General features: G+C 53.2%; 1 protein-coding gene across 1 annotated transcript; it reads right to left on the bottom strand.

Annotated features, from left to right (window-relative positions):
- Nucleotides 1-11,739: 11,739 nt before the first annotated feature.
- ARL4D (ADP ribosylation factor like GTPase 4D) lies at nt 11,740-12,943 on the bottom strand. Its single transcript, XM_048483075.1, has one exon. It carries the CDS (start codon nt 12,779-12,781, stop codon nt 12,188-12,190), a length of 594 nt encoding a protein of 197 aa, XP_048339032.1. The 5' UTR covers nt 12,782-12,943; the 3' UTR covers nt 11,740-12,187.
- Nucleotides 12,944-13,070: the final 127 nt, after the last annotated feature.

Genomic DNA, 13,070 nt, shown 5'->3' with positions numbered 1-13,070 from the left:
CAGCCCCTGCCAGCATGGCCAATTGGCCATGCTGGCAGGGGCTGATGGGGATTGTAGTCCATAACATCTGGAGTGCAAAAGGTTTGCCACCACTAGGCTAAAGGCAGCCTGCTGCCAGTGACTCTTCCAATGAAACCCCATAACATCTGAGATCAGTCCTATATAGGGTTGCCATCTCTGGGTTGAGAAACACCTGGAGATTTGGTGGGAGGAGCCTTTGGGGGCCAGGTGAGACCTTCGCTGGGTCCCATGCCACAAAGTCTACCCTCCAAAGCAGTCATTTTCTCCAGGGAAATTGATCTCTGCTGTTTGGAGATGGGATATCCAGGTCCCACCTGGAGGTTAGCAACCTGTCAGGGGGATTGTATTCTAGGTGATTGAGATGCATTCCTCACTCAGTGTGATTGCTACAAGATATATGCAACCAGCCTGCTATACGTCACCACCATCATTCTGGGGCATTCTTTCCTTAATCTTTACTTTATGGCTTCACACACTTGAGCAGATAACTAGGCTTCCCCCTGACACTTTGGTCTCATGAGAACCGGGATTGTTTCCGTTATCTTGTGGGGGCAGGATGCCAGGTGGCTCTCTATCTCTATCTGTTGCCAACTTTGGGGCGCCTCAGCTTCAAACTAACTCTCACATTTTTTTGGAAAATGGGAGGCAGGACTAACATCGGAATAAAGGGGACAGCAAACGCCAGGTTCCCCAGAGCTGGCTTTGTCAAGCTGGGTGCTTTGATGCCTGTCAATAAATGCTACTGATCAACAATACAGAGTCCTTTTATTGCTTCGAGGTTCGAGACCTCACACAGCCCTAGTACTACAACCCTCACTAGAAACCTCCAAGGAATGTTGCTATACTGGATTTTTAGAACAATATACATTTCAAAAGAGGTGCAGAATTAATCTCACTTGATTTGGTTGTATTTAGTGAGTGGGGGGAAAGAGGCAAGTTTTCTCAAGCCAGCCCCCCCCCCCTCCCCCCTTCCATGGAAACCTTTTGGGGACTGTGAGTGAGGCGTATTATTAGCATCTTAACAAGGAAAGTGATGAACAATATCCACTGTGAGATCAGGACAAAAGAGGCAATGATGGTGTAACCCAGTGGTGGCGAACCTATGGCACGGGTGCCAGTGGTGGCACTCAGAGCCCTCTCTGTGGGCACGCACAAACAGAGTGCACCCCCCCACATCTAGGCTGGCCTGGGCCGCTGGGCTCGATAGTTAGCATTAAACCTAAGACCTAGTTTTGGGGAAGCAGTGTAGGTAACCCTGTTAAGCACTGATCTGCTGCCACAGGAGGTGGTGATGGCCACTAACCTGGATAGCTTTAAAAAGGGCTTGGACAGATTTATGGAGGAGAAGTCAATCTATGGCTACCAATCTTGATCCTCCTTGATCTCAGATTGCTAATGCCTTAGCAGACCAGGTGCTCGGGAGCAGCAGCAGCAGAAGGCCATTGCTTTCACATCCTGCATGTGAGCTCCCAAGGGCACCTGGTGGGCCACTGCGAGTAGCAGAGTGCTGGACTAGATGGACTCTGGTCTGATCCAGCAGGCTAGTTCTTATGTTCTTATGTTCTCACTGTTAAATCCCGCTGATTTTCATGCGAAGAACAAAAGCATGATCTGGGAGTAAGCTTGGTTTCTGGCAATGGGGCTTGCTTCTGAGTAAACCCTCCTAGGGTCATGATTCACCCGTTGGAAGAGTTGCACAGTTGCTTCAAAGCAAAGCCACCGACTACCACCAAGCTTACTCCCGAGTAATGCATGCCTTGGAGCCAACCGTTTTTTCTAAACTAAAACATCAGTATTCAGGTTAAATTGCCATGTTGGCACTTTGCAATAAATAAGTGGGTTTTGGGTTGCAATTTGGGCACTCGGTCTTGAAAAGGTTCGCCATCACTGATGTAACCCATAGGCGTCAAACTCGCGGCCCTCCAGATGCTATGGACTACAGTTCCCACCATCCCCTGCCAGCATGATGCTGGCAGGAGATGATGGGAACTGTAGTCCATAACATCTGGAGGGCCGCGAGTTTGACCCCTGTGGTGTAACCGAAAGACTGTCCCATTCATTGATAAGGGAGGGATTGCCCTCACAGCAGGGATTGGAGAGGTAGGGGCCCCTCTGTTCACCTGCTCCTCTTTAAGGTGTTTCATCACCTGCCCTGAGTGACCACAGGAAGACTCCCAAAACGTGGAGGGAGACAGGAAGGATTTCCCAGGGCAAAACATTGGAAGAAGCAGAGGCGTAGCTAGGGGGGAATGGAGCCTGGTGCAAAATCTGAGTCTTGCACACACACATCCCCAATGTTCGTTTGGGGTTTTTTTTAGTGATTTTTCAGTTTTTGGCCTGCAGGGGGCGCAATTTTTAGGCTAGAAGCACCAATAATTCAGGGTATCTTTAGGAGACTCTCCTAAAGATGCCACCCGGGTTTGGTGAAGTTTGGTTCAGGGGGTCCAAAGTTATGGACCCTCAAATGTGTAGCCCCCATCTCCTATTGGCTCCCATTGGAAATAATGGGGACACCCCCTTTGGGAGTCCATACCTTTGGACCCCCTGAAACAAAGCTCACCCAACTTGGGTGGTATCATTAGGAAAGTCTCCCTAAAAATCCCCTGAAATTTTGGTGCTGCTAGCTTAAAAGCTGCGCCCCTGCAGGCCAAAAACTGGAAAACACTAAAAAACAAAAACAAAAAACAAACCTGAATTTTGTGCTCCCTCCAGGCATGTGCCTGGTGCAACGTGCACCACCGGCCCCCTTGTAGCTCCGTCTCTGGGAAAAAGGCAAAGGGAACACCTATCATCTCTCACATTTGACAGAGTTTTGTGTCCTTTGACACAGTTTTATTTGGGGGGATGTTGGGCCTTGTAGGGGGGTGCACTGATGGGTCTGTGCCTAGATTTGGGAGGTGCCCCAGGGCAAAAGGGCATGTTGTGCTCTGCTCAGTGTTGCGTCTCTTCCCCACCAATGAAATGCCTGCAGTTAGCTCTGTTCCTTGGGAGTCTCGAGCCAGGATCTGTAGCAGCACTTGGTCCTCCAGGGGCCTTGGGAGATCAGGGGGAGGACGGGCTAGACTGGCAAGAATGCAGCAGCTACATCAAGCCATGACGACTGGCTGGATAGGTTGACATCTTGCGTGCCACCACCGGATGCCATCCCACCGCACCTGAGCCAAATCCACACCCGCGGGCCCCCTCAGGCGCTCCGCAAAAGAAGGCGTGTGCTTGCTTCACCTCCGGGCCAAACTCGGGCCTGGAACCTTGGATTGGTGGCAGGCTTGGGCCACAGGAAGTCGCGTCTCTCTGTGTGGGAGGAGCACGTTCAGAGGGCCACTCCCTCGACCACAAACAGCCCACACGTGGCAAGGATCCTGACTGAGGGCTTTGAACATGATGGGGCTCTCTAGTTCTAGAACGACTCCCCGCTCCTTTCCCTTGAGGTCTCGGTTTTGTTTTCCGGTCAGGGACAACCACTTTGCGCAAAACACCAGAAGTCTGGTAGTCCAGGCAGGGGAATAGTCAGAGCCAGAGAAAACAGAGCACTTTATCACATCTGCTTGGGTTTCGGAGATGCGATCTTCACTCGAGTGGAGTATGCAAACGCCAAGTGCCGGCGCTCCACGCACGCATGCTGCATTCTTTTCCTGGCCTCCGTCCATGCCCAGAGGCTCCAGGCGGGCAAACCAGAAACTCTTCCTGCCTAATAAAAGCAGCTGCCCTTAATTAGGCCCTTCTCGAGGAAGGAAGCAGACGCCCCCTCTCCCCTCCCCTCCCCGCCCGGGGGAGTTTCAGGGGTGTTGTTGCGACACCAGTTCCGTCCCTTGTAAGTAGGGATGGCTATGGGACTCCAGGCCACTAGCACTGGGTGGGAGGTGAGAGAGTGAAGCTGTGAGCAGGCGCTGTGGGCAGTGAGTGGCACATTCAGAAAGAGGAGCCCCCTCACTTTTATTTATTTATTTATTTATATGTGATATACCGCCCCATCCCCAGAGGCTGAGCACTCTGTAGCCAATGGAGTCTGGTTAGGAGAGGAGACTGGGGGGGTTGAGATTGTAAAGGGGAATGTCATGCCCCCACACAGGCTTTTGTTATTTCCCTATTAAGTTTCATTTCCCCCATAGTTAGCATAGGTTTAATTCATTGTAAAGTCTTCTAAGGGGGGGGGGATTTTAGTTAGCCCTTTAAGACATTTCCCAAGAGGCAGTCTTCCTTCTTTACCCAGCAATCCCTTGTTTTAGCTCTAGCCAGTCAGTCAGAGCGAGGTGCCAAGGGCAGCTGGAGACTGTAATATTCGTGACGTATATGGTGGACCATAGTAGTCTATGGTGATATACAGAAGTTAAGGTTAACAGCAATTAGAACCAGACAAAGACTGAAGGAACTAAAAGGAAGCAAGACACAGTGGACTTTCTTGAAAGCAGCCAAGAGAAGACACCATCTGCAGCTCCAAATCTGCTCCAGACAAGTACTTTGATTTAGACAGACCCAAAGGAGGAGTTAGAGTCTTAATTCTCTTAAGTAATAAACCTGTAGTTTGAACTGTTGAACCTGGCTTGTGTCTCCCCCCTCTCTGTCCTAGCCAAGTAGAGAGCACCAAAAACAGATTCACTTGGGGGGCAGAACAAGGAATGTCTAAAGATCCTCCAATTTGACACTTGAAGCAGGGTTTCCCTTCCCGCCCCCCCCCTGCCCCCCACACACTCTTGAAAAAGGTCAGGAGACAGCAGCTTGAGCAGGCTGTTATGAATTCCCCTGCGCCCCTTCGCCTGGGAAGCTTTGCTTTGTGTTGGTGATGAGCCCAAACACGGCCCTAGCAAAGAGTCGAGAGGCAACCCCACCTGCTCCAGCAGGTGCTGTTGGATGTTTTAGCTCTAGCCAGTCAGTCAGAGCGAGGTGCCAAGGGCAGCTGGAGACTGTAATATTCATGAAGTATATGGTGGACCATAGTAGTCTATGGTGATATACAGAAGTTAAGGTTAATAGGGCCTTGGCTTTCCTGCTGCACTTCGGCCTCCCCAAATTCCCATCACATCCTTCCAAAGGCCACAAGACACACGCACCGGGTGAGTCCCTCTCTTCCACCAGAAGTCTGGGCCCGCTCCGGCAGCAACGCAGCCGCTTCCAAAGGCGCGCCTTGTTCGTAAGAAACCAGGCGCAGTCAGCACCCCTGAACAGCCTGGTGAGGGGCGTGGCTCGAAAGGTGGCCTGGCAGTCAAACGTGGAGGAGGAGGAGGACTCATCATGCTGGAGATGAAACTTCCGGCCCGAAGAAAACCGGCAGCACCTGTTCGGCGTGGAATGTAAACGTTGTGCTTTGGAATGCTCCTGGCTTTCTGTGGTGTGGGCTGGACATGTCGACTACATGAACTTGGGTGTAAAGATGCAGAATGTCATGCCGATAAACCTGCTTTCTACTGAGTTAGACGCATCTTGGCGAAATCCCCACTGCCGATTAATCTCGGGATACTGACCTGAAACATCCAGGTTTCGCAATGAACTCCCCGCAGCTGAACCGCCGAACAGATTCATCCTGGTTCTGGCGCCCCCCCCCCCCTTATCACTGGTTTTTCCCGAACCTGTTTGAATGTGAACCTTTAAAAAAAAAAACACGTCTCCAATCCAGACCGGTGGGGAGGCCCAGGGGTCTAATGTGGTTTCAATTTTCCCACCGTAGAGAGTGACGCAAATGCCTTCCAGCCAATCAGAGCGCGGCGAGTTGTGCACGATGCGCGCGGTCTTTTTTTGGTTTCGCGCCGGCTGAGTCTAGTGTTATTTCGTGTGCACGAGAGAACATTACTCGCTTAAATGTGGGCACAATACAATGGCGGAAAACCGGCAAGCTGCGTTTTATTCCATTCCCTTTATGCACGCACATAGGATGTTGCTCCCCTTCCTTTGCCAAGAGTTGTCCCCCACTGTCTCCCCCTCTCACACACACACACTTTGCTTTTGCTCACTGTTGAAAATTTGTAGAAGGTTCTGTACATTTTCCCCAGGTGGGATTTTGTGTTGCTTGGGAGGAAATTATCTCCTCCCCCACTGACTGTTTACTCCTCCAAGAGAAAAATCTCTCCCCACCCCCACCCTTCAAGCCAGGCCTGTTTGACTCTTCCTTGTCGTATCAGACCTGCTGAACACCCAGAGAATTCCACCTGGTCTTCCCCTCGGGCACTCCGCTCAGCCACGTGTGGGCTGCGTGTGGTCGAGGGAGGGGCCCTCTGAACATGCTGCTCCCTCCCACACCGAGAGACGCGACTTCCTGTGGCCCAAGCCTGCCCCCGACCAGGCCCGAGTTTGGCCCAGAGATGAAGCAAGCACGCGCCTGCCTCCCTTTGCGGCGGATGTGGGTTTGGCTCAGGTGCGTCCGGTGGGATGAGGGCATCCAGTGGTGGCACGCGAGAGGCCAACCTGTCCGGCCAGTCGTCAGGGCTTGGTGTGGCTGCTGCATTCTTGCCTCCGAGGAGCTCGTTTTCCTCCTGATCGCCCAAGACGTGGCAGGGACAGAGGGAGCAATGGAGGAGGGAGGCCAGGAAGATTGGAGACAGGAAGATCCTTCCCACCCACCCCTCCAACACCAGACATCACCTGGGCAAGAGGCGGCTCATGACCTTCCTCATAACTCCGCAAGCGAAGCCTGACTTCTGGGAAGACCCAGCGGGAAAGCCCCCAAGCCTGCTACTCCCTGAGGGAGGCCGGAAACTGTCCCTGACTGATGGGGAGGGGTCTTCGGGAGTCCCAAGGTTGTCCTCGGGGCGGGAGCCTGGCCACCGGCACCCACACCTGCCTAAGGGGAGTGCCGCTGGGAACTTGTGCTTTTCATCAGCTGAATACATGTCATGCCCCTTGGTGTTCTTGGGGGCGAGTGGGGAGGCAGGTAAAGCAAGAAACCTTGGGCTGGGCAGACAAAAGTCTCAGGTGAGAGGTGGGGCTCACCTGGAATACTTCTTGCTGGGGAAAATCCCCCCGGCCACAAGGCATGCCAGCAGTTCCAAAGTTGGGTCCCTTCTCTGCCGGCTGCGCAAGCTTTTCATGGGTGGAAACCTCTTTTTGCAGAGAGGATTTGGGCGTGTGCAGACAAAAACAAGGCACACGCCAGACGCCAGCTATTGTGAGGAGGGGGCCTTATTTGCTGTCTCCCCCCCCCCACACACACACGCACAACACACACACAGAGCCAGAAGTGAGATGAAGTGCCCAGAGTCACAGAACGTGGTTTCCAGGCACTTTGCAGTTTTAAGAATCCAGCATCTCTTAAGGACCTCTGTGCCGTCTTCCCCTGGAGGCCGGGCTCAGCGCTCCCCACTTGCTCCGGCGAGTTGCTGAGCGCAGCTCGTTTGTGTAAAGGGAGGCCCGGAGTCCTGGGTGCGGCACGCTTGAGGCCACCTCCTCCGGCAAGCCCTTACGTAACAGCCCCAGAGGAGACTTAAGCCGGTTGCCCTCAATTCTCTTACATAAGCAGAGGGATTAGAGGCGGCTTAGCCTGGCCCTCCTGTGACTTCGCCAAGGCCCTCCAGAGCCTCCATTTGGCGTGGCCGGTGAGATCATGGCCCAGACAGGAAAACCTCGGTCTGTTCCCTGACCTCATTAGCCCAGCCTCACCTCCATGGCTCTGGCTACGGGCAAGGGCATCATGGGTGGTGCCCACGACAACATACGGCTAGGCATTCCTTTGGAAGAGGAGAACGCCTGGGGGACGTCAGAAGTGTAGGCGCAGAAGGCATGAGAGGGATATATTTTATTATATGCAAAGGTTTTCTTTCTGCCCCTCATTGCTTTCTTTCTGTAATGGGGAGTTGGCAACCGTAATGCAGCTGAGCAAAGAAAAGATGCAGACCTGAAAGTCTATTCTCTTTCTGTTACTAGGCAAGCTTGATAGCCCAGCAGAATGCCCTTTGTCCAGAGTTATACAGAATGTGCAGATTCGGCTGTTTTAAGGCCTTACAGTTCCTAATCAGATACCTTGAATTTGCCCTTCTTCTGGAGACAAAAGAGAGAAACATGAAAATGTTTAGGCTCTCTTTCTGAGAAAAACAACAACAAAAGGCAAAATAGATAGGAAAGAAACAGGTCCTAGTTCATCTTGCTTCAAAAGATCAGGTGTTCCCACCTTCCAATAAGGGTCTTAGAAAGTTCAATTGTTTGGGGGGAAAAGGGAATTCTCCACCTTTCTGTATGACTGTTTGATGATGATGAACTTTGGGGTGTATTCTTTTTACTGCTATTCTGATGTAACCTATAAAAGTAAGAACACACTGCTTTTCTATAGAGGCTCCCTGGTACTCTATTGCCCATAGTTGGCTGAATAAAATTCAAAAAGATTTTTATTCTGTATCGGCTTGAGCTTTCTTGAGCTTCTTTTATTTACTGGTTAACCTGCGTTAACAGAAGCCAGAGCGTGCAGGTGAAGTGGGCCTTTTATTTCCCACACTGTTGGATTTCACATAACAATGACACCTGCACAAGGTGGGGGCAATTTTCATCTCTTTCCCCCAGCAGGAGACCTCTGATTCCTTGCCCCCCCCCCAATACACACACAATTTCCCAAGCTATCCCTTCAGAGTGGCGCTAGGGGCAGGATTGGGGGAAGGCAGCAAGTTCACTTTTCCACGGATGGAAATTCTTCTCGTCTGGACATCAGCAGCAAGAACCGGGCTCCAGAACCGCCCTGACAAATCAGACGAGGAAAACAAGGAAACTGTTTCCACCGGAGAAGGCGGGATCTCCAAGCAGACACAGCCCTGCCGAGTCTAGGAAATGAAGGCCAACTTTGAAGACGAAAAGCCGATGGATGGGCACTTTAGAAAAACAACTTTGCCATCTTCCGTCACCGACAGGGCTCCGTCTCCAAACCTCTGCTCAAACCCAGGCCTTGTCCTTCCGCAGGACATCTTCTGGGCCATGTCCGCATTGCACCTGGCAACTGGCGTCTCTGCGAGGCCTGTGGGGCAGGTGCTGATACTCATTATTATTATTATTATTATTATTATTAAGGTTTATAGACCACCCTCCCCCGAAGGGCTCAGGGCAGTGAACAGCATATAAATAGAGCGCATATATCAGATTAAACCTGTCAAATATTAATACCGGCTCTGAAAATATATATGTATAAACCCTCCCCATTAAAATGCAGCATTATTAAATTTAATACAAAATTAATACAAAAGATGGCGCCTACTATCAAGTTCCCTCAAACCCCAAAAGGAAAGGGTGGCAGGATCCATTTGATGTTATAGAAGGAAAAGGGGGAAGGAGGGAGGAAGGAGGGGGGCATCAATGGCTGGACTCCCCAAAGGCCCGGCGGAACAGCTCCGTCTTGCAGGCCCTGCGGAACTCATTAAGATGCCGCAGGGCCCGGACAGCTGGCGGACGAGCGTTCCACCAGGCCGGGGCCAGAGCTGTAAAGGCTCTGGCCCGGGTGGAGGCCAGCTGTATCATTGAGGGGCCAGGGATCACCAGCAAGGTGGCCTCTGCCGAACGCAGAGACCGATTCGGGACATATGAGGCAGGAGGACATCGTTGTGCGCCAGGAAGCTCCGCCCGGGCTTCAGCCCAAAACCTGCATTTAATGCCAGGACTTCTGGGAGAGAAAAGAGACTTGCTCCGCTGCCAAGTCACAGCTGCTTCGAAACGAAAACAAGACAACTTGGGAAGCAGTCCAAGGCCTAATGCTCAGGTGGCCCGTGACGTGCGGCGCATTCCTGTGCAATTACTCCAGTCGAAGCCGACTGAGATGAAATCGTGTAGGGTGGAGTTAGCCTTCCTTAGGATTGCCCTGTCAGTCTTTCTACCTTTAAAGCAGGGAAGGGCTCAGTTCAGTGGGGGTAGTGCCGCGTCCAACAGAGAGAGGTACATGTATTCCCCCCCCCCCCATGAAAGCAAACAGAGGTCTGAGGGGAGCCGTTTTGATGATGAATGTCAGCGGGACAAAACTGGACCCCACCCACACGGCTGCAAACAATCTTGTGGTCTCACCCAACTGCACTTTCTTCTTGTTTATATAAGATTTTCAAGAGAGCCACTGACGGAGCCTTCTCAGGAGACGGCACCGGATCCTATGAGAGTAGCTGCGGCTTCCAGAAATACCTAAGATTCAGTGCTGTAGATCATAGGTGTCAAACTCGTGGCCCTCCAGATGTTATGGACTACAGTTCCCATCATCCCTGGCAGGGGATGATGGGAACTGTAGTCCATAACATCTGGCCGGCCACGAGTTTGACACCTGTGCTGTAGATGAACATCTTGGCAGACCTCAAAAGGTCCTCTTGGATATCTCCTCAGATGAACTTGGATGAACCTGTCTTGCTCTGCCTTTATAATTTCAAGAATCCAAACAGCGGCGCCAAACCGGGGCCCTGAAACTGAAGGCAGGCCTAACAGAAACAAATAAGGGGGCATCATGCCCTTGAATTCCTCTCAGCAGCCCCCCCGGGCTCTCCGCAAACGCAGCCTGGAAACTTTTGCCTTAAGAACATAAGAACAAGCCTGCTGGATCGGACCAGAGTCCATCTAGTCCAGCTCTCTGCTACTCGCAGTGGCCCACCAGGTGCCTTGGGGAGCTCACGTGCAGGAGGTGAAAGCAATGGCCTTCTGCGGCTGTTGTTCCCGAGCACCTGGTCTGCTAAGGCATTTGCAGTCTCAGATCAAGGAGGATCAAGAACGGTAGCCATAGATCGACTTCTCCTCCATAAATCTGTCCAAGCCCCTTTTAAAGCTATCCAGGTGAGTGGCCATCACCACCTCCTGTGGCAGCATATTCCAAACACCAATCACACGTTGCGTGAAGAAGTGTTTCCTTTTATTAGTCCTAATTTTTCCCCCCAGAATTTTCAATGGATGCCCCCTGGTTCTAGTATTGTGTATAGTTCTAGCTCACGTGCAGGAGGTGAAAGCAATGGCCTTCTGCTGCTGCTGCTGCTGCTCTTGAGCACCTGGACTGTTAAGGCATTTGCAATCTCAGATCAAGGAGGATCAAGATTGGGAGCCTTGTGAGGTAATGCCTAGTTCTGCCCTGTTGGTTTCTCTGGCCAACAGGTGGGCTTTAAGTCATTGAAGAACAGGACTCCTCACCACACGCAGAGAGGAACACGGGCAGCTTGAGGCGCTGACCCACCTGGGTGGCTGGAGTAGTTGCCAAGTAGTTCAACCGACAGCCCTCCCTGCAGGCTCCTGACCAGGCCGGTACCGGTTTGTGCTAGAAGCAGCCGCTGTTGCCACAGCCTGGATCCCCGAGCAGGGCGCTGGAGGTTTAAAGCAGTGATGCCTCAGCTCAACTCAGCCTCGGAAGCCCCTCAGCCCCGTGGGTCACACTCACCCCTCCCACTCCGAAGCGGCCTCCTCCGCCCACCCAAGATGGAAACATGAGCCCTGCAGGGTCTTCCCCAGGAGACAGCTCTCAGGTGGACGGAGAAGGCACAGAAGGAGACGATCTCTGGGATGGGTGTTGCCTGCCCTTAACCACAGCCGTCGCTCCCTCGTGCCCACAACAAACGTGTGCAGCGTTGTGGGAAGGCCACGCGAGGCAAAGGAAGCAAGCCCCGAAACCGCCTGCAGGGAGCCGCAGAAGGGAGAGCCCTGCCTGCCGTTCCCGGAAAGGAAACTTTCTCCCTGAACTGCCACGCCAGCAACTTGATCTCCGAAACTCGGCTGCGCTTTTCGAGCCCTTCCCGATGTTTTGCTCGCACCCGAGCGAGCCAAACTCCCCCTCCCCCCTTTGTGCCAAGCACCTTTACCTTTTGCAAAATACCCTTTTTTAATAATTTAGGTTTCACTTCTTTACAAACACACACACAACTCGGGAGCCCACAAACGGCCCCTTAAAGCATTTTTTAAAAGATACAAACAAATGATGGTTGAGGCAAGGTGGGTTGGACGGACTCCCCGGATGCAGCCTCCTGCTCTCTGGGAGACCCCCCTCTTCCTCTCCTGGGGAGCCCCATTCTCCAGAACGGCACGGGAAAGTGCCCCGCTGGCCACCTTCCGGTCCACGTGACGCCCAGGCTCCACGAATCAAAATGTCCAAGTCCACCAGAAAGGGACCAAGTCCACCAGAAAAGTCCGCAGCTCACCCGTTCTTGATCTAGGAATCGTCCCAGAGCAACACACTGTGTCTTGGGGGGCACAGAAAGTCCCCAGCCAGTCCTCCCTGCAGGATCACAAGTGCGGATCCCCGCCCCCTCCCTCAGCGCTTCCTCCTGCTGCTGCGAAGGACCTTTTTACGCCTCAGAATCATCTCGTAGAGCTTCTCCAGGCCCTGCTGGAGCCCCAGGCCGCTGACGGCGCTGCACCCCTGGATGTGGCTGGGCGTGGAAGTGCCCAGTTCATGCAGGCCGAGGAGTTTCTCCACCTCGGCGACCGAAAGGGCCCGGGCCGCATCTTGCTTGTTGGCCAGCACCAGCACAGGGATCCCCTGGTTGTCCGTGGCGCGGGCGATCCGGTGCAGTTCCACCCGGGCCTCCTCCAGGCGCTCGGCCTCTGCGGAGTCGACCACGAAGACCAGCCCGTCCGTGCGGCGCGTGTAGGACTTCCACAGCGGGCGCAGCTTCTCCTGGCCGCCCACGTCCCACACCTGGAAGGTGATGGCCCGGGAACTCCCCAGCGGCACCCGGATCTTCTCCATGTTGAAGCCTTTGGTGGGCACGCTGTTGACGAACTCCTCGAACTTCAGGCGGTAGAGCAGGGAGGTCTTCCCGGCGGCGTCCAGCCCCACCACCACCACGTGCAGAGCCTGCAGGGGGGGCAGGAGGGCGGGTACCGGAGCCATGTGGTTCCCCATCGTCCACTGGGCGGGCGAGCGGGAGGCAGACCTTGGAGCGGCTTGGGGCTGGGGTGCGAGGGCTCGCAGCAAATCTGGGGCGGCAGAACACACAAGGGCGGCGTTAACACAAGCATTAACACAATGGCATTAACACAATGCCTCTTGGTCGTGTCTTGCTGGTTTTTACAGCAGGAGAGAAAACACAAATATGTATGGGGTGCTGTGTGGTTTCCGGGCTGCGTGGCCGTGTCCTAGCAGCATTCTCTCCTGACGTTTCGCCTGCATCTGTGGCTGGCATCTTCAGAGG

This window comes from Sphaerodactylus townsendi, unplaced genomic scaffold, assembly GCF_021028975.2.
Source record: "Sphaerodactylus townsendi isolate TG3544 unplaced genomic scaffold, MPM_Stown_v2.3 scaffold_553, whole genome shotgun sequence".
Lineage (NCBI taxonomy): Eukaryota > Metazoa > Chordata > Lepidosauria > Squamata > Sphaerodactylidae > Sphaerodactylus > Sphaerodactylus townsendi.
This window is presented reverse-complemented; position numbering and strand designations above follow the sequence as displayed.